General features: G+C 44.8%; 2 protein-coding genes across 4 annotated transcripts in view; both read right to left on the bottom strand.

Annotated features, from left to right (window-relative positions):
• LOC138651951 (beta-1,4-galactosyltransferase 3-like) overlaps positions 1 to 22,660 on the bottom strand; it is a 64,707-nt gene that overhangs the window by 22,413 nt on the left and 19,634 nt on the right. Inside the window, exon 1 of one of the 3 annotated variants that reach the window (XM_069742598.1) lies at positions 6,195 to 6,295. The exons of the other annotated variants lie outside the window; for them this stretch is intronic. The gene's annotated coding sequence lies outside the window, so the exon portion shown is untranslated. Of the gene's footprint in view, positions 1 to 6,194; positions 6,296 to 22,660 lie in introns of those variants that run through there. 3 annotated transcript variants of the gene reach the window in all.
• Positions 17,349 to 18,881, bottom strand: LOC138650964 (uncharacterized). Its single transcript, XM_069740853.1, has 2 exons — positions 18,759 to 18,881; positions 17,349 to 18,557 (listed from the first exon to the last, which is right to left on the bottom strand). Exons 1-2 carry the CDS (start codon positions 18,852 to 18,854, stop codon positions 17,364 to 17,366), a joined length of 1,290 nt encoding a protein of 429 aa, XP_069596954.1. The 5' UTR covers positions 18,855 to 18,881; the 3' UTR covers positions 17,349 to 17,363.

Below are 22,660 nucleotides of genomic sequence, written 5' to 3'. Positions count from 1 at the left end.
AGCAGCAGCACTCAATGTCAGGCTGCAGCTGCAAAAGCAAATAAAATATGAGGGTGTATAAAAAGATAAAATCCCAAGGTCAAAATGTTATTATTACCCTTCTATAAATCAGTTGTGACATCTCTAAACAGTTTTGGGCTCCACATTTTGCAATGGATATTCGAAAGCTTGAGTCAGTTCAAAGGCGGCAACCAGATTATTATCTGGGGTGGACGGAGTCTCCCATAATGAGAGGTTGGAAGAGTTGGGCTGGTTCAGCTCAGAGGTGATCTAAGGTCTAAGTAACAATACAAAGACCTGGCCCAAGATTAATTAATCTCAAGGAGCAGGGGGGGGGGGAAAGCGCAGATATCAAAGGGTTCTTTCCGGTTAGAGCGTTCACACTGGAATACGTGACCACGAAAAGTAATACCGCTAGACACCGTATCGTTAATTATAAAAGGGCCAGATACGATTCTCACAACAAATGGTATTTTGGGTTATGAGTAATTCAGAGCTAGAAAATGAATAAACTTGTTGAAAAAGGATGAACTTGATTTATGCAACGATGACACAGAGCGAGGACTCGCTATATACAGATATGCACTGAACTGCAACCACAGCACACACAATGAGGCGGTATTATAGCAGTAATATTCCTGTATATAGGGGCAGTATTATAGCAGTTATATTCTTGTACATAGGGGCAGTATTATAGTAGTTATATTCTTGTACATAGGGGCAGTATTATAGTAGTTATATTCTTGTACATAGGAGCAGTATTATAGTAGTTATATTCTTGTACATAGGGGCAGCATTATAGTAGTTATATTCTTGTACATAGGGGCAGTATTATAGTAGTTATATTCTTGTACATAGGAGCAGTATTATAGTAGTTATATTCTTGTACATAGGGGCAGTATTATAGTAGTTATATTCCTGTACATAGGGGCAGTATTATATTCTTGTATATATGGAGCAGTATTATAGTAGTTATATTCTTGTACATAGGAGCAGTATTATAGTAGTTATATTCTTGTACATAGGAGCAGTATTATAGTAGTTATATTCTTGTACATAGGGGCAGTATTATAGTAGTTATATTCTTGTACATAGGGGCAGTATTATAGTAGTTATATTCCTGTACATAGGGAGCACTATTATAGTAGTTATATTCTTGTACATAGGAGCAGTATTATAGTAGTTATATTCTTGTATATAGGAGCAGTATTATAGCAGTTATATTCTTGTACATAGGAGCAGTATTATAGTAGTTATATTCTTGTACATAGGAGCAGTATTATAGTAGTTATATTCTTGTACATAGGAGCAGTATTATAGTAGTTATATTCTTGTATATAGGAGCAGTATTATAGTAGTTATATTCTTGTACATAGGGACAGTATTATAGTAGTTATATTCTTGTACATAGGGGCAGTATTATAGTAGTTATATTCTTGTACATAGGGACAGTATTATAGTAGTTATATTCTTGTACATAGGGGCAGTATTATAGCAGTTATATTCTTGTACATAGGGGCAGTATTATAGTAGTTATATTCTTGTACATAGGAGCAGTATTATAGTAGTTATATTCTTGTACATAGGGGCAGTATTATAGTAGTTATATTCTTGTACATAGGGACAGTATTATAGTAGTTATATTCTTGTACATAGGAGCAGTATTATAGTAGTTATATTCTTGTACATAGGAGCAGTATTATAGTAGTTATATTCTTGTACATAGGAGCAGTATTATAGTAGTTATGTTCTTGTACATAGAGGCAGTATTATAGTAGTTATATTCTTGTACATAGGGGCAGTATTATAGTAGTTATATTCTTGTACATAGGAGCAGTATTATAGTAGTTATATTCTTGTACATAGGGGCAGTATTATAGTAGTTATATTCTTGTACATAGGGGCAGTATTATAGTAGTTATATTCTTGTACATAGGGACAGTATTATAGTAGTTATATTCTTGTACATAGGGGCAGTATTATAATAGTTATATTCTTGTACATAGGAGCAGTATTATAGTAGTTATATTCTTGTACATAGGGGCAGTATTATTGTAGTTATATTCTTGTACATAGGGACAGTATTATAGTAGTTATATTCTTGTACATAGGAGCAGTATTATAGTAGTTATATTCTTGTACATAGGAGCAGTATTATAGTAGTTATATTCTTGTACATAGGGGCAGTATTATTGTAGTTATATTCTTGTACATAGGGACAGTATTATAGTAGTTATATTCTTGTACATAGGAGCAGTATTATAGTAGTTATATGCTTGTACATAGGAGCAGTATTATAGTAGTTATATTCCTGTACATAGGGGTAGTATTATAGTAGTTATATTCTTGTACATAGGAGCAGTATTATAGTAGTTATATTCTTGTATATAGAGGGCAGTATTATAGTAGTTATATTCTTGTACATAGGAGCAGTATTATAGTAGTTATATTCTTGTACATAGAGGCAGTATTATAGTAGTTATATTCTTGTACATGGAGCAGTATTATAGTAGTTGTATTCTTGTACATAGGAGCAGTATTATAGTAGTTATATTCTTGTACATAGGAGCAGTATGATAGTAGTTATATTCTTGTACATAGGAGCAGTATTATAGTAGTTATATTCCTGTACATAGGAGCAGTATTATAGTAGTTATATTCTTGTACATAGGGGGCAGTATTATAGTAGTTATATTCTTGTACATAGGAGCAGTATTATAGTAGTTATATTCTTGTACATAGGAGCAGTATTATAGTAGTTATATTCTTGTACATAGGAGCAGTATTATAGTAGTTATATTCTTGTACATAGGGGCAGTATTATAGTAGTTATATTCTTGTACATAGGGGGCAGTATTATAGCAGTTATATTCTTGTACATAGGAGCAGTATTATAGTAGTTATATTCTTGTACATAGGGGGCAGTATTATAGTAGTTATATTCTTGTTAATTTCAGCCATTTAACCATCGTGCGTTTATTATCATGGCGGCATGGGTCTGGCTGGTGGTCCGGGGATGTCTCTGTGAGCTAAACAGGGCATCACAAGTCTCTCTTCTGTCCTGACAGTTTGTTACAATGTATCAGTGCGGACTGTAAAAGTATCCAATCCCGGCTGTCACAGTTGGATGGCTTTGTGTTCCAATTATCCACAGGCCCCTCATCCACAGGCCTCGGGGGGTCACACATGGCTCTCTGGCACATCTGCAGCACAGAGCTTCAGGTTTAACATGGGAGGAGGAGGTGGAAGACAAAGGGCGGTAATATCAAATGCTACCGCTCACTTAAAGGAACAGTAAAACCGCAGACTATCCCCCTTTATTTGCAATAAAACAGAACGCTACATCCTCTTCTCGGGGCTGACTGTTGAGCATTTCCATGTTCCTAGTGAAGTGCTTAAGAGGTTTTTCCGAAAAGCGGGGGAAGATGAATAACGTCAGTGGCGCGGCCTCATCCTCCCTGTGCTAGAGATGTACTAACGAGCCGCTTTGCTCGTTAGCTCCAGGCTTGTTACATATTCATGATACTGACCGGCAGCAGCCATTAGTAGCAGCGATGACCGTCAGTGTTGCGACCACATCCCGGGTTTCCACCTAAGCACCTCACTAAGGAAACCGCCGCGTCAATAAAGCTTAATCATAACCTAAAGGAAAGTTCTGCTTCTTTATAACATTCACACTAATTAGAGGACCTGAAATATGTCGTTTTTTATACACCCGGTATAAAAGCCGCCGTTCTCCTGAATCCGGCGATGTTTCTCTCGCGTTCCTGCGCCTCTCCGTTCCAGAGATACGGCCTCCTCTTCTCTGTAGTCTTTTTGAACAAGTGGGCGTGGTCTTAAGCTCTTCCCATTTGGCTAAATAAACTAGATTTATTTATTTTTTTAAATACATAGAATATGGGGCGATATCTCAGGAAAGGAAAGGTGCAGGAGGAAAAGGAAAACATCGCCGGATTCAGGAGAAGAGCGGTGTTTAGGCCAGGATAAAAAAAAAATACATATTTATGTCCCGTGAAGGGTCCTCTGCTTGCTCTAAATGAATGGAAATATTTTCAAGGTGGTTGAAACCGGCTATTCAGATCATGTCCAGGTGACATGCGTCATTATTACACTGTACCACTGCTCTCTCCTGTAAGGAGCCATGACTATGTCCGCTGGCTGGGATGATTCTATTCACTGACAACAAGCAGAAAGGAAACTGATTAAACTGGGACAGAAAGCAGGAAACCTTTTCATAGTGAGCGATTATTACACTAAAGGTCACGAGAATTGGCCCCAAATACATAAAGATCAGCCCTATAAGGCCAGGAATGGCAGATTGGACAATGGTGGGGAAACATAACCCCCGCTCCATGCAGGCTCGTTAACGTGCCGGCACCAACTAATGAGAACTAGGGAATTGCCATTTATGCATCTCCCTGATCCGCGGCCTCGGGCCATTACAGCCCTGTCTCTGCGGTTCACAGCGGGTTTACCTTTATTTCCTATGACCTATTGCCAAACATTCAGGAGGAACAGGTAGAACCAGAAGGATTAAGAGCCTTTATATCAGGTAGGACAAAGATTGACCGATCCCGGACACAGGACTCGGGGCCCGCACCCAGATGTCTCCCTGCAGATCGCAGGTCTCCGGCTGACGCTGCCAGGTCAAACAAGGACAAAGGTGAAGGAAAATCAGGATTTTCACCACCATCAAGTCATTGCACCTCAGGCAACAATGGAAACCATCAGGTTACTAAAGACCTGGGAACACAATGACGCTGTAAGCGCCGGCGCAGCATAAATAGCAATTCCTAAACCAGATCCATTTCTAGTGTTCATTACCTACAGCAGTGATGCCATTCAAGATCCATATTACATCGTCAAGGCCAGAACCCAGCAGCCCCACACGACCGGCCACCGCCCCGCACGACCGGCCACCGCCCCGCACCACCGGCCACGGCCCCGCACCACCGGCCACGGCCCCGCACCACCGGCCACCGCCCCGCACCACCGGCCACCGCCCCGCACCACCGGCCACGGCCCCGCACCACCGGCCACCGCCCCGCACCACCGGCCACCGCCCCGCACCACCGGCCACCGCCCCGCACCACCGGCCACGGCCCCGCACCACCGGCCACGGCCCCGCACCACCGGCCACCGCCCCACCGGCCACCGCCCCACACCACCGGCCACCGCCCCACACCACCGCCCCACACCACCGGCCACCGCCCCACACCACCGGCCACCGCCCCACACCACCGGCCACCGCCCCACACCACCGGCCACCGCCCCACACCACCGGCCACTATTCTGCTGGTGCAGTCACTGTGTACATACATTACATTACTGATCCTGAGTTACATCCTATATTATACCCCAGAGCTGCACTCACTATTCTGCTGGTGCAGTCGCTGTGTACATACATTACATTACTGATCCTGAGTTACATCCTGTATTATACCCCAGAGCTGCACTCACTATTCTGCTGGTGCAGTCACTGTGTGCATACATTACATTACTGATCCTGAGTTACATCCTGTATTATATTCCAGAGCTGCACTCACTATTCTGCTGGTGCAGTCACTGTGTGCATACATTACATTACTGATCCTGAGTTACCTCCTGTATTATACCTCAGAGCAGCGCTCACTATTCTGCTGGTGCAGTCACTGTGTACATACATTACATTACTGATCCTGTATTATACCCCAGAGCTGCACTCACTATTCTGCTGGTGCAGTCAGTGTGTACATACATTACATTACTGATCCTGAGTTACCTCCTGTATTATACCTCAGAGCAGCGCTCACTATTCTGCTGGTGCAGTCACTGTGTACATACATTACATTACTGATCCTGTATTATACCCCAAAGCTGCACTCACTATTCTGCTGGTGCAGTCAGTGTGTACATACATTACATTACTGATCCTGAGTTACATCCTGTATTATACCCCAGAGCTGCACTCATTCTGCTGGTGCAGTCACTGTGTACATACATTACATTACTGATCCTGAGTTACATCCTGTATTATACCCCAGAGCTGCACTCACTATTCTGCTGGTGCAGTCACTGTGTACATACATTACATTACTGATCCTGAGTTACATCCTGTATTATACCCCAGAGCTGCACTCACTATTCTGCTGGTGTAGTCACTGTGTACATACATTACATTACTGATCCTGTATTATACCCAGAGCTGCACTCACTATTCTGCTGGTTGACTGCTCCTAGCCTCAGCTGGTCACAGCGCGGCGGGTGCCGTCCATCTGGAAGGAGCGGGATGTCGGTGGTGCGGATCGCTCGCACTTACTGAGCGGAGGAGGTGGCGCAGTACAGCGTGTGCCCGTGACTTTCATCACCCGCCCTCCGGCTCCTGTGATGCAGATTATAACCCAGAGCGCCAGCACCGTGCCAGGAGCAGAGGAAATGAGAATATTACCGGTCCGGACTCGGGGGACATCTGGCAGCCACGGGTGACGCAGAGCGAAGATCCTCTCGCTGCCGAGTCCTGGGAATTGCACATAGAGACAAGTCAACACCGGCATCGTACAAGTGCAGGAATGGCTCTTCCCATAGAAGTCGCCCTCTTAAAGGGAACTTAATGCCAGTGCATGGGAGAGTTTTACCTTTAAGGGCGATGGGAGGATGATCGCCCCCTTTAGTGCCCGGCAGGGGTGGCAGCCGCGTTCAGAGGCTGATAACTGCAGGACACGGCCGCTGTATATACATATAAACATTGGGTCTGTTGACAAAACTGTGTCCTCACGGGAGACGCCTGGAACCGGTCGACTACAAGAAGGAGACTCACCGGAGGGCTGGAGACGTCAGACGGCAAGAAAATCCATTCCCCATGCTTTACACTGCAGCTTCGCTTGCTTAAAGGGACCTCAAACAAAGCTGCAGGGTAAAGCATGGTGGACGGATGCTCTGGTTACAGCTTGGACCTAGCGGTCGGCACGATGATTTATTAAAAGTGGGCAAACGGTGCAAACCAGCAACAGCAAGGGAACGCTCCGAGGCACGCCACGCCGGAGGCAGAGCTTCCCTCACTTGCAAGTCCAAGCTCGCCCGCTCTCGGCACGTTCGGCAGAGGCGTCATTGGCTGCAGCCGGGCTGGAATTGTAAGCGGTTGCAACAAGAGCTGCACATCGCTCCGGTGTTAAAGGGACGGTTCACTTGTGTCAATGAAGCAATCGCTGCGGAATTTTCACATTTCACAGCGCCGCTCTCGTCCGGTGGCCGGATCAGGTACTGCAGTTTGGTTGTAACATCAAAAGATCGTTGTTGTTTTTTTTATACTGAAAAGTAGCTTTTTTTTATTTTCTTAATATTAGTGATGAAAAAAAAAAAAAAAAAAAGTTGCATCAAACCAAACTTCATAAAATTACTGCAAAACGAGGCTGCAGAAAAATAAATAAATAATTATTCCGCTTAGGGGTTAAAAAAAAATGTAAGACTTATCACAATTTTTTTTTTTTATGATATTCAGATAATCAGTGCATGCTGGGTAATGGACAAAAAGATAAGAAAGTAAAAAAAAACACCAAAATAAACAGACGGCATTACATATGCGATCGATGGCGCATTCTTATCTCCATGGAGTGCAGTCGAGTCTACAAGTTCATCAGTTACACAGAGATCTCTGGCAGCCAACACAGATCTATAGAGAAATCAATGAGCGCCGCCACGACAGGAGGGACACTGCTGCCGCCGAGAAGGAGCCAAGACGCGGCGTACCAGGCGCGAAACCAAAACCGCCAGGATGTGGAGGGCAATTTAAATAAGGCTGAACTACCTTGTACCTTATAGGACAGGAAGAGTTGTCATGGGGGCATTGAATTATACAGATACCGACGCGTTTCATGTGTCGCTAGAGCAGGGTCTAAGAGGTTAGGAGGGCTGGAAACATCTGAGAGGTTCCCTATGAAAGCGATCACTAATGGGACAAGGAACGATCAGGCCGACCCCCCTCCATCATACAGTCTGGTCTAAAACGCGTTTCGGGGCATCTTTAAAAAAACAAAACAAAAACAAAACAAAAGAACTGCACTAGATACAGTGATGAGAATAAGGGTAACGATGATTTGAACTTTTGCCTTCCAGGCTCCATATCTCACCATCGAGAGTGAGACCACCATCATTTCATAGACATCTTGGCAATCTCACTGCATGGTCACCGATTTGCTCCTAAAAATGATAAATTACTTACCGGTAATTTGTTTTTCTCGATACCCAAGACAGCACCAGAGCGAGCAGGATCTGCTCCTATTACTGGACAAGAAGCCAAGAGTACAAAATAAGATGACGCAAAAGGAGTCAAGTAAGAGTCGCCCAATCAATCATCGTTATTCCGGTTATTAATTATACAGTCACTAAAGACCATTCTTCATTGTGAGAAGAGAAGATTGAGAACCACCATCAACCATAAGCCAGAGGGAGGGAAAAATCAGTGTGCCGTCATGGGTGTCAGAACAATCAAAAGTACCGGTAAGTAATTATCATTTTTCTCCTTGCCCATGACAGAAGATGATGAAGGATCCCTCTAATAGGGAGGGAGGACCCCTGAAAGATCTTACACCTAAAGAAAGATCCCCAGAATGACAAAGGGCTTCCAGAAACCAGCAGGAATATTTTAGTACTATGTTTTATCCCTTAGGATTTAACTTCAAGTGTTCATATGGTACTGGTCAAATCTCAGATGGTCTTAAGCTCTGGTCTGGGTAGAATGGCTCCATCGTCATCATTTCCAGAGACTCCATTTCCAGTAGTGAAGCTTTGAGACAGAAGTGAAATCAGGCCTACAAGACCCAAGGCAGCTGGTTAACCAGGCAAAAGCCACGTTCCCCAAAGTTGTACATACCACTGAAAGTCATACACCACTGAAGGTCCCATCAAGTCACGCCGTGAGGCAGAGACAGACGAAAAAAAACCATATCAAAGGAGACAAGTTATTCCACAACTATAAAGCAGCCCGAAACCCTTCAGGCAGGCCAAACACAGACCTGAGGTGGTATGTCCACCATGAGACAGAAGGTCAAACTTGAAGTTGTAGGCCAAACACCAGATAAGAGGTGGCATGGTACCATGACACAAGGTCATACCCCAGGCGACCAGCCCCACACGTAATAAGAGGCCCGGCCCGAGTCTGCAGGCCCAACACGCAAGACCAGAAGCCAGACATGAATAGTCTGCCCCACACGCAGGATATAAGACCAATCATTAGTTATGCAGATTCTGGTCATTGTCACTGCTTTGCTCCTTTGAATCCTTCTGGGCTGCTCTTGGTCAGAATCAATCATGGCTCTCCTGAAATCTGATCCCAGGTCTCTTCTACACGTTCCCCCATCTTGGTGCACACTGGTCGCCTAACTTGGGTATGTGTACAGTTAATTTTCACCTCTCCTCACAAGGTTTGGATTGGGTTGAGGTCTGGGAACTAATCCAGGACCTCTACTTCATTGTTATTGACCCATTTCTTCACCAATCTTGACGTATTCTTTGGTTTCCTTTCTCTGCTGGAACACTAGGTCATCCTTTTCATACCCATAGTACTCGAGAGTACGAAGTCATCTTGTAGGACACTCACATATAGCTTAGTATTGAGACCACCATCGATCCTGGTCAAGTATCTCACGCCTCTGGCTGTGAAGCATTCTCAGATCATCAGGCTTCCTCCACCGAACATCACAGTTCCTTCACTTTTTGGGCCACCGTTCCAGACTTGTGTAACACGCGTCGCAGGGTACACGCATGGACGTCAGAGATCTCATGATTACGAGCCTCCTCCACTGCCGTGTTGTCGCCCAGAACTCATAGATCTTGGGACGACCAGACTTGTTGACTCTTGATATTTTGCCTGGACGTCCACCTCTTGGCTTCTGAATGAATGGATGGACATTTCGTATTCTTCCAGCTGTCGTGACGCTCACATGATGCAGTTTGGCAAATTTCTTGGCCAAGAGACCACTATCGATGAGTCAGATGATGGACGTTCTCTTTTCTTGGAAAATCGTCTTCATGGCGGTTCCTCGATACCAACCAGTGATGTTTAGGAATCAACCTAATGACCAAGTGAGATACTAGGGAATGTGAGAACAGGTGATTTGTTACCCTAGACACAATCTTAGAGCAAAACGCGTCACACCTTTGGTTATACAGAAAGTCACGCAAGAAGAATCAATGAATGCCAGGAGTGGTGGAGCACTGAGAAGGTGAAAGGTACATGCCACCGAGTGTAAAACCTACTACCAGCATCGAGAGGCGCATGACTCGAAACGCGAGGAGTGACGCACAACTTGGCCTGGCCGCAGAAAGAATGCGAAACTAGGAAGGTGAATGTCACAGAACAATGAAAGAGGAACTGGAAAGTGCGGAGCGCAATTTTTGTCATTCCTTCGTAGACGGCGTGACGGAAACTGAACCCGGCATGAAGACAGGAGGGTCCGGACGAATCTGCAAGGCGCTGCCTGGAGGCGCGATTTCAAACTTGATACCACGTCTACATGGCAGCAGGCGTGACATTGACAAAAGGAAAAACGCACCCGAAGGGAGAATACCAGAGTATCGGGCCGCTCAGGAAATTCTAACCCTCGGGGCGACTTTTAGGTTTCAGTGCGGAATATATCTGCATAAAGAAAGCGGATACCAGGGAGCTCGGAATTGGTAAAAACTGCACGGGCAGAAGGGGGCAAGTGTCCATCCGGGTGAAAAAACAGGAAATTATCATATATAGTGAGTGGAAGCTGTCAGCTGTCAAAGGCAGCAGTGTCGGCCGGACACACGGGCACAGAAGTCACCTAGAGGGGTCCTATCATTAGGACAGGAGCTCCCAAACAAGTCATGTAAAGGGTGAGGAGGCAAGGGGCGGACCAGCGGCATCACGGAAAAGCCCAGAAGTGGGAAATCTCCACCCACATGACATCTGTGCTGAGAAAACAGAAGCCAAAACTCACAGGCAGAAAGTGAGAAAAGATAAGACAGGAACGCACAGAAAGTGGGAAACCTGAACAAAGGAACATCTGCGGGGCCTAAAAATGGGCTGCAGAACAGCGAGTGCAGCTCTGAAGCAGAATACAAGATATAGAGCATGTAATGTATGTACACAGAGACTGCACCAGCAGAATAGTGAGTACAGCTCTGGGGTATAATACAGGATGTAACTCAGGATCAGTAATGTAATGTATGTACACAGAGACTGCACCAGCAGAATAGTGAGTGCAGCTCTGGAGTATAATACAGGATGTAACTCAGGATCAGTAATGTAATGTATGTACACAGTGACTGCACCAGCAGAATAGTGAGTGCAGCTCTGGGGTATAATACAGGATGTAACTCAGGATCAGTAATGTAATGTATGTACACAGTGACTGCACCAGCAGAATAGTGAGTGCAGCTCTGGGGTATAATACAGAATGTAACTCAGGATCAGTAATGTAATGTATGTACACAGTGACTGCACCAGAAGAATAGTGAGTGCAGCTCTGGGGTATAATACAGGATGTAACTCAGGATCAGTAATGTAATGTATGTACACAGTGACTGCACCAGCAGAATAGTGAGTGCAGCTCTGGGGTATAATACAGGATGTAACTCAGGATCAGTAATGTAATGTATGTACACAGTGACTGCACCAGCAGAATAGTGAGTGCAGCTCTGGGGTATAATACAGGATGTAACTCAGGATCAGTAATGTATGTACACAGTGATTGCACCAGCAGAATAGTGAGTGCAGCTCTGGGTATAATACAGGATGTAAATCAGGATCAGTAATGTAATGTATGTACACAGTGACTGCACCAGCAGAATAGTGAGTGCAGCTCTGGGTATAATACAGAAGGTAACTCAGGATCAGTAATGTAATGTATGTACACAGTGACTGCACCAGCAGAATAGTGAGTGCAGCTCTGGGGTATAATACAGGATGTAACTCAGGATCAGTAATGTAATGTATGTACACAGTGACTGCACCAGCAGAATAGTGAGTGCAGCTCTGGAGTATAATACAGGAGGTAACTCAGGATCAGTAATGTAATGTATGTACACAGTGACTGCACCAGCAGAATAGTGAGTGCAGCTCTGGGGTATAATACAGGATGTAACTCAGGATCAGTAATGTATGTACACAGTGATTGCACCAGCAGAATAGTGAGTGCAGCTCTGGGTACAATACAGGATGTAAATCAGGATAAGTAATGTAATGTATGTACACAGTGACTGCACCAGCAGAATAGTGAGTGCAGCTCTGGGTATAATACAGAAGGTAACTCAGGATCAGTAATGTAATGTATATACACAGTGACTGCACCAGCAGAATAGTGAGTGCAGCTCTGGAGTATAATACAGGAGGTAACTCAGGATCAGTAATGTAATGTATGTACACAGTGACTGCACCAGCAGAATAGTGAGTGCAGCTCTGGGGTATAATACAGGATGTAACTCAGGATCAGTAATGTATGTACACAGTGATTGCACCAGCAGAATAGTGAGTGCAGCTCTGGGTATAATACAGGATGTAAATCAGGATAAGTAATGTAATGTATGTACACAGTGACTGCACCAGCAGAATAGTGAGTGCAGCTCTGGGTATAATACAGAAGGTAACTCAGGATCAGTAATGTAATGTATGTACACAGTGACTGCACCAGCAGAATAGTGAGTGCAGCTCTGGAGTATAATACAGGATGTAACTCAGGATCAGTAATGTAATGTATGTACACACTGACTGCACCAGCAGAATAGTGAGTGCAGCTCTGGGGTATAATACAGGATGTAACTCAGGATCAGTAATGTAATGTATGTACACAGTGATTGCACCAGCAGAATAGTGAGTGCAGCTCTGGGGTATAACACAGGATGTAACTCAGGATCAGTATTGTAATGTATGTACACAGTGACTGCACCAGCAGAATAGTGAGTGCAGCTCTGGGGTATAATACAGGATGTAAGTCAGGATCAGTAATGTAATGTAAGTACACAGTGACTGCACCAGCAGAATAGTGAGTGCAGCTCTGGGGTATAATACAGGATGTAACTCAGGATCAGTAATGTAATGTGTGTACACAGTGACTGCACCAGCAGAATAGTGAGTGCAGCTCCGGAGTATAATACAGTAGGTAACTCAGGATCAGTAATGTAATGTATGTACACAGTGATTGCACCAGCAGAATAGTGAGTGCAGCTCCGGAGTATAATACAGGATGTAACTCAGGATCAGCAATGTAATGTATGCACACAGTGACTGCACCAGCAGAATAGTGAGTGCTGCTCTGGAGTATATACAGGATGAAACTCAGGATCAGTAATGTAAGGTATATACACAGTGACTGCACCAGCAGAATAGTGAGTGCAGCTCCGGAGTATAATACAGGATGTAACTCAGGATCAGTAATGTAATGAATGTACACAGTGATTGCACCAGCAGAATAGTGAGTGCAGCTCTGGGGTATAATACAGGATGTAACTCAGGATCAGTAATGTAATGTATGTACACAGTGATTGCACCAGCAGAATAGTGAGTGCAGCTCTGGGGTATAATACAGGATGTAACTCAGGATCAGTAATGTATGTACACAGTGACTGCACCAGCAGAATAGTGAGTGCAGCTCTGGGGTATAATACAGGATGTAACTCAGGATCAGTAATGTCATGTATGTACACAGTGACTGCACCAGCAGAATAGTGAGTGCAGCTCTGGAGTATAATACAGGAGGTAACTCAGGATCAGTAATGTAATGTATGTACACAGTGACTGCACCAGCAGAATAGTGAGTGCAGCTCTGGGGTATAATACAGGATGTAACTCAGGATCAGTAATGTATGTACACAGTGATTGCACCAGCAGAATAGTGAGTGCAGCTCTGGGTATAATACAGGATGTAAATCAGGATAAGTAATGTAATGTATGTACACAGTGACTGCACCAGCAGAATAGTGAGTGCAGCTCTGGGTATAATACAGAAGGTAACTCAGGATCAGTAATGTAATGCATGTACACAGTGACTGCACCAGCAGAATAGTGAGTGCAGCTCTGGGGTATAATACAGGATGTAACTCAGGATCAGTAATGTAATGTATGTACACAGTGACTGCACCAGCAGAATAGTGAGTGCAGCTCTGGAGTATAATACAGGAGGTAACTCAGGATCAGTAATGTAATGAATGTACACAGTGACTGCACCAGCAGAATAGTGAGTGCAGCTCTGGGGTATAATACAGGATGTAACTCAGGATCAGTAATGTATGTACACAGTGATTGCACCAGCAGAATAGTGAGTGCAGCTCTGGGTATAATACAGGATGTAAATCAGGATAAGTAATGTAATGTATGTACACAGTGACTGCACCAGCAGAATAGTGAGTGCAGCTCTGGGTATAATACAGAAGATAACTCAGGATCAGTAATGTAATGTATGTACACAGTGACTGCACCAGCAGAATAGTGAGTGCAGCTCTGGGTATAATACAGAAGGTAACTCAGGATCAGTAATGTAATGTATGCACACAGTGACTGCACCAGCAGAATAGTGAGTGCAGCTCTGGAGTATAATACAGGATGTAACTCAGGATCAGTAATGTAATGTATGTACACACTGACTGCACCAGCAGAATAGTGAGTGCAGCTCTGGGGTATAATACAGGATGTAACTCAGGATCAGTAATGTAATGTATGTACACAGTGATTGCACCAGCAGAATAGTGAGTGCAGCTCTGGGGTATAACACAGGATGTAACTCAGGATCAGTATTGTAATGTATGTACACAGTGACTGCACCAGCAGAATAGTGAGTGCAGCTCTGGGGTATAATACAGGATGTAACTCAGGATCAGTAATGTAATGTAAGTACACAGTGACTGCACCAGCAGAATAGTGAGTGCAGCTCTGGGGTATAATACAGGATGTAACTCAGGATCAGTAATGTAATGTATGTACACAGTGACTGCACCAGCAGAATAGTGAGTGCAGCTCTGGGGTATAATACAGGATGTAACTCAGGATCAGTAATGTAATGTATGTACACAGTGACTGCACCAGCAGAATAGTGAGTGCAGCTCCGGAGTATAATACAGTAGGTAACTCAGGATCAGTAATGTAATGTATGTACACAGTGATTGCACCAGCAGAATAGTGAGTGCAGCTCCGGAGTATAATACAGGATGTAACTCAGGATCAGTAATGTAATGTATGCACACAGTGACTGCACCAGCAGAATAGTGAGTGCTGCTCTGGAGTATATACAGGATGAAACTCAGGATCAGTAATGTAAGGTATATACAGAGTGACTGCACCAGCAGAATAGTGAGTGCAGCTCCGGAGTATAATACAGGATGTAACTCAGGATCAGTAATGTAATGAATGTACACAGTGATTGCACCAGCAGAATAGTGAGTGCAGCTCTGGGGTATAATACAGGATGTAACTCAGGATCAGTAATGTAATGTATGTACACAGTGATTGCACCAGCAGAATAGTGAGTGCAGCTCTGGGGTATAATACAGGATGTAACTCAGGATCAGTAATGTATGTACACAGTGACTGCACCAGCAGAATAGTGAGTGCAACTCTGGGGTATAATACAGGATGTAAATCAGGATCAGTAATGTAATGTATGTACACAGTGACTGCACCAGCAGAATAGTGAGTGCAGCTCTGGGGTATAATACAGGATGTAACACAGGATCAGTAATGTAATGTATGTGCACAGTGACTGCACCAGCAGAATAGTGAGTGCAACTCTGGGGTAGAATACAGGATGTAACTCAGGATCAGTAATGTATGTGCACAGTGACTGTACCAGCAGAATAGTGAGTGCAGCTCTGGAGTATAATACAGGAGGTAACTCAGGATCAGTAATGTAATGTATGTACACAGTGACTGCACCAGCAGAATAGTGAGTGCAGCTCTGGAGTATAATACAGGATGTAACTCAGGATCAGTAATGTAATGTATGTACACAGTGACTGCACCAGCAGAATAGTGAGTGCAGCTCTGGGGTAGAATAAGCCGGATTACGTACCGGTAATGCTCTTTTAATGAGTCCACGACAGCACCCCACATGAGAGAGAGGGATCCGCCCATAGGAACAGGAAACCTACAGAATAAAAGGAGGCGGTCCCCTCTCCTCCTCAGTTTAGTTACAGAGTATAAAAAGGGGAACCGCAAAAGTGTTAGTATTCATTCTTATTCAGTCACATAAATTTCTTAACTCTATACAACCATTATTTGTGACCTTAAAAGAAAGAGCTGTGCATAATTTAGGGAGGGTAATACATGGGTGCTGTCGTGGACTCATTAAAAGAGCATTACCGGTACGTAATCCGGCTTTTTACCCTTCGCCACGACAGCACCCCACATGAGAGATTTTCAGAGAGTCATTATTTGGGTGGGATTACTGTATTAAGAACAGCTCTACCAAAGGTCAGATCAGAAGACGTGGACAGATCAAGTCTATAATGGTTGTAGAAGGTAGAAGGTGTAGACCAAGTTGCAGCCTTACATATTAAATGGATCGGTACATCTGCTTGTTCCGCCCAGGAGGAAGCCATGGCTCGTGTTGAGTGCGCTTTTATACCCACTGGAGGAATCTCGCCTTTTGACGTATAGGCCAAGCAGATAGCCTCTCTGATCCACCGAGATATGGTAGCTCTCGTGACCCCATGTCCTTTCTTGTAGCCCTGAAAGGAGATAAACAGAGCCCTACTCTCCCTCCATGTCTGACACCTTTCTATATAAGTCAGGATGGCTCTTCTGACATCTAAGGTGTGGAACTTATGATGTTCTGGAGTTACAGGTGAATCAAAAAAGGAAGGGAGAAATATTTCTTGTGACCTGTGGTAGGTGGACGCTACCTTAGGGAGGTATGAGGGGTCTGGTTTCAGGACTATCCGATCATGAAATATCAGTAAGAAAGGTGGGTCTACTGATAGGGCCTGGATGTCACTAACCCGTCTAGCTGAGGTTAGGGCTACTAGTAAGGCTACTTTATATGTTAGGATTTTTAAAGGTATTGAATCTAATGGTTCAAATGTTAAGGCCTCTAATACTAGATTTAAATCCCACGGAGGTAGACGGGGAATATGGACCGGTTTACTACGTTCACAAGATTTTATGAATCTGGAGATCCACCTATTAGCTGCTATATTGCATCCATATAGGGCTCCTAATGCCGAGACCTGAACTCTTAAGGTATTTACAGATAGTCCTAACTCTCGGCCTTTTTGCAAGAACTCTAGGATAGGTGTGAGTGGAACTTGCTTAGTGAACGGTACCGTGTAGAAGTCTAAAAATTTATTCCATACCCTACTATATATTAGGGTGGTAGATCTTTTCCTGCTCAATAAGAGGGTGTTTACTAGTTCTGTTGAGAACCCTCTGGAACTTAATAGTTGCCTCTCAAATTCCACGCCGTCAAGTGAAGACCTTTCACTTGCGGGTGGAAAAAGGGGCCTTGGTACAGCAGCTCCTTGTCTGATGGGAGGATCCAAGGATCGCATAGGCACATGGTCTGGAGACAAGAGAACCATGGTCTTTTCGGCCAGAATGGTGCAATGAGGATTACTCTTGCCTGTTCCCTCCTGATCTTTCTGATCACTAGAGGAATCAGAGACATTGGAGGAAAGGCATATGCCAGTCTGAACCGCCAAGGATGGTGGAGAGAGTCCAACATATCTGGGTGATCCCTGGTGTTCAGGGAAGCGAACCTTTGTACTTGCCGGTTGTCTCTTGTGGCAAATAGGTCGATTTGTGGTATCCCCCATGCTTCTGTTATCCTTCTGAATATGGATTTGTTTAAGGTCCATTCTCCTTGACGCAACTCGTTTCTGCTGAGGTAGTCTGCCCTGATGTTCTCTACACCTTTGATGTGCAGGGCTGTTAAGGATGTTAGATGAGCCTCTGCCAGCTGAAAGATGTTTGCAGCTATGGTCATCAGACTTCCTGACTTTGTACCACCCTGACGGTTCAAGTATGCCACTGCGGTGGAATTGTCTGAGTAAATTCTTACATTTGTTCCATGAATCTGCGGAAGAAAATGATATAAGGCACATTCTATTGCTTTTAACTCCTTCCAGTTGGAGGAACATATTAATTCTGTCTGATCCCAAGTATTTTGGGCCAGATTGTCTTCCATATGTGCTCCCCACCCAATAGGGCTGGCGTCGGTGGTAATTATTTTAGACGGGTCTATTATCCATGGCACACCTCGTGATAGGTGGTCCATGTCTAGCCACCAGGATAGCGATTCTAAGACATTACTGGAAAGAGTTATTCTACTTTCTAGATAACCGTCTTTCCCCTGAGCCGACAATACTTCGTACTGCAATTGACGGGTATGGAATTGTGCCCAAGGTACAGCAGGGATACATGATGATAATGACCCCAGTAAGGACATGGCCTTCCTTAGTGTCATGTAGGGTTTGCGTATTGCGTCTGATACCTTTGATTGTATAGTCAACCTCTTTGACTGAGGAAGAAAGCATTTCTGACTTACGGAGTCTAGCTGGATTCCTAGAAATGTCTGAACGGTTTCTGGATTCAGCCGAGATTTTTCGAAGTTGACGATCCAACCTAACTCCTGTAGGGACGAGATCGTATTAGATAAACGAGTTTTACATTGAAGTGCAGAGCTTCCTACCACTAGAAAGTCATCTAGGTAGGGTATTATCAAGGTATCTCGTTGGCGTAGATGAGCCATCACTTCTAGTATCACCTTAGTGAAGACGCGGGGAGCCATAGAAAGCCCAAATGGCATTGCAACATATTGAAAGTGACGAACCTTTCCCTCCAGGGTGACTGCTACCCTTAGGTACTGCTGATGTTCGGCATGTATGGGAAGATGGTAATAGGCGTCCTTTAAGTCTATTCCGGCCATGACACACCTAGGGAATAAGAGTTTTATGGTAGAACTAATGGATTCCATTTTGAAGGTATGATTACGCAGGAAAGAATTTAATTTTTTAAGATTTATGATGGTTCTAAATGAACCATCTGGTTTATTAATCAGGAATAAAGGGGAGTAGAACCCTTTCCCTTTTTGATCCTGGGGAACTTCAATCAGGACTTTCTTAGATAGAAGAGATAGGATCTCTATTTCTAGAGCCCTCTGTTGGTCCTGACCTTTTGGAGATGTTATTATGAAGGAATCCCAAGGGATTCGATCAAATTCTAATTTAAGGCCGTATTGCACAATGTCCAGAATCCACTGGCTGGATGTTATCTGTTCCCATTGGGGAAGAAAAAATTTTAATCTGCCGCCTACTTCCTGGTTAGCGGTATTTACGTCTCGGATTATGGGACCCGCTAAAAAAGGCACCTTTTTGCTTTGGGTCCTTCGACTCCCATCGCTCTCTTTGTTCAAGCGGCTTGTTCCTAGTAAAGGGGCGTCTCCTGAAGGCTCTCCTGTAGGATGGAAGATACTGGTTAGGGAAGCCTTTCTTCCTTTCACCTGCTTTATTCAGGAGTTCATCCAGCGTCTTCCCAAAAAGGAACTCACCCTGACAGGGAATCGCACAAAGTTTTGCTTTAGCTTGTGCGTCCCCCTTCCAATTCTTTAGCCAGAGTGCACGCCGGGCTGTGTTGACTAGGCCGGCTGACCTGGCTGCAAGACGTAGCGAGTCCACTGAGGCATCAGCTAGGAATGCTACTGCTTCTTTAATTTGAGGCAATTTCAGCAGGATAGATTCCCTCGAAGTTTTGCCTCTAATCTGTTCCTCCAATTGCTCCGTCCATACTAGTAGAGATCTTGCAGTACAGGTACTAGATATGGCGGGCCTGAACGCCCCCGTATTGACTTCCCATGACCTCTTTAGTAAAGCTTCTGCTTTACGGTCCAGCGGGTCTGTCAGGACCCCTGAATCCTCCACTGGTAGGACCGACTGTTTGGTTGTGGAGGCTACCGCAGCATCAACTTTTGGCACCTTTGACCAGGTGTTTAGGTCTTCATCGCTGAAGGGATAGCGCCTTTTAGAGGATGATGGTAAAAACCCTCTATTCTGCTTGTCCCACTCCTTTTTGACAATATCTTTGATGGTTTGTATGACGGGGAAGGACCTACGTTTCTTCTGTCCTAACCCCGCAAACATTATGTCCTGTGCTGATTTCTTTTCTTTCCCATCTGGGCACCCCATCGTGCTCCTGACAGATTTTATTAAATTGTCCACATTACTGTTGGGAAGACAAAGTCCCCCTTCAGTCTCGGATGAGCTCGGCTGAGATCCCTCTTCGTCTGAAGAAATACATACACCCTCTGACTCCGAACTAACCGGAGACCGGGACCTGCTAGGCTGACGGGTACTGGCGCTACTTGTCTGCGCCAAACCCTGCATCTCTTCTCGGATAATAGCTCTGACATCTGAGGGAGTCATGATATTTTCCTGCCGTAGAGTTTGCATGATACACTCTGCACACAGTTTTTTGGCATAATCATCCGGGAGGGGCTGCGTACATAAAGCACACTCTTTATGCTTAGATTTGTGTGTCCTTTTCTTAGTCTAGAGGAAGGATACAGGAGGAACATATATCAGCATATAGGAAGAGACTCTTTCAAAAACTCACCCAGTGAAGCTGACAGGTACCGGTTCTGGAGGCGGAATTCGTTTGGTGGTAGAACTCTTCTCTGGAGGTCGGCCACCACTCTTTGTGCTGCTCCTCGTGCTTCTCTCCCTGCTGGGAGAGCGCTGTTGCACTGCGGGCAGGTGCGCTTCGTCGGCCGGTGAAGCCATTTCACACACACCGGCCCGACGCTAGCGCTGCATTTTTAAAACTGCCGCCCATTCTCCTGCCTCCCCGGACCAACCCGGAAGTGCTCCCGCGACTTCCGGGTTAGACGCGCCGCTCTCACTCACCATGCGGCCGCCAGAGGCTATTAAGCCAGCCGCTGCAGCGCGCGCGTCCTCACAGTGCCGGCCGGACCTACGGTGACCGGACCCGGACCGTGGATGTTTGGCCAGACGAGGGGGGAGGCTGCAAGCAGGGGCTCCCCCGCCGCTGCTTCTGGTACCGCAGCCCCTGCCGTTCCCACAGAAACCGGCGCAGGCGGGTGCATGGCCCAGGGATCCTCTTCATCTGTAGGTAAGCCGGGTCCCTGTAGGAACAGGAAACCTAAACTGAGGAGGAGAGGGGACCGCCTCCTTTTATTCTGTAGGTTTCCTGTTCCTATGGGCGGATCCCTCTCTCTCATGTGGGGTGCTGTCGTGGCGAAGGGTAAAACAGGATGTAACTCAGGATCAGTAATGTAATGTATGTACACAGTGACTGCACCAGCAGAATAGTGAGTGCAGCTCTGGAGGATAATACAGGATGTAACTCAGGATCAGTAATGTAATGTATGTACATAGTGACTGCAGCAGCAGAATAGTGAGTGCAGCTCTGGGGTATAATACAGGATGTAACTCAGGATCAGTAGTGTATGTACACAGTGACTGCACCAGCAGAATAACGAGTGCAGCTCTGGAGGATAATACAGGATGTAACTCAGGATCAGTAATGTAATGTATGTACATAGTGACAGCACCAGCAGAATAGTGAGTGCAGCTCTGGGGTATAATACAGGATGTAACTCAGGATCAGTAGTGTATGTACACAGTGACTGCACCAGCAGAATAACGAGTGCAGCTCTGGAGGATAATACAGGATCTAACTCAGGATCAGTAATGTAATGTATGTACACAGTGACTGCACCAGCAGAATAGTGAGTGCAGTTCTGGGGTATAATACAGGATGTAACTCAGGATCAGTAATGTAATGTATGTACACAGTGACTGCACCAGCAGAATAGTGAGTGCAGCTCTGGAGTATAATACAGGATGTAACTCAGGATCAGTAATGTAATGTATGTACACAGTGACTGCACCAGCAGAATAGTGAGTGCAGCTCTGGAGTATAATACAGGATGTAACTCAGGATCAGTAATGTAATGTATGTACACAGTGACTGCACCAGCAGAATAGTGAGTGCAGCTCTGGAGTATAATACAGGATGTAACTCGGGATCAGTAATGTAATGTATGTACACAGTGACTGTACCAGCAGAATAGTGAGTGCAGCTCTGGGGTATAATACAGGATGTAACTCAGGATCAGTAATGTAATGTATGTACACAGTGACTGCACCAGCAGAATAACGAGTGCAGCTCTGGAGGATAATACAGGATGTAACTCAGGATCAGTAATGTAATGTATGTACATAGTGACTGCACCAGCAGAATAGTGAGTGCAGCTCTGGGGTATAATACAGGATGTAACTCAGGATCAGTAGTGTATGTACACAGTGACTGCACCAGCAGAATAACGAGTGCAGCTCTGGAGGATAATACAGGATGTAACTCAGGATCAGTAATGTAATGTATGTACATAGTGACTGCACCAGCAGAATAGTGAGTGCAGCTCTGGGGTATAATACAGGATGTAACTCAGGATCAGTAGTGTATGTACACAGTGACTGCACCAGCAGAATAACGAGTGCAGCTCTGGAGGATAATACAGGATCTAACTCAGGATCAGTAATGTAATGTATGTACACAGTGACTGCACCGGCAGAATAGTGAGTGCAGCTCTGGGGTATAATACAGGATGTAACTCAGGATCAGTAATGTAATGTATGTGCACAGTGACTGCACCAGCAGAAAAGTGAGTGCAGCTCTGGAGTATAATACAGGATGTAACTCAGGATCAGTAATGTA

Source organism: Ranitomeya imitator, chromosome 10 (genome assembly GCF_032444005.1).
Source record: "Ranitomeya imitator isolate aRanImi1 chromosome 10, aRanImi1.pri, whole genome shotgun sequence".
Lineage (NCBI taxonomy): Eukaryota > Metazoa > Chordata > Amphibia > Anura > Dendrobatidae > Ranitomeya > Ranitomeya imitator.
This window is presented reverse-complemented; position numbering and strand designations above follow the sequence as displayed.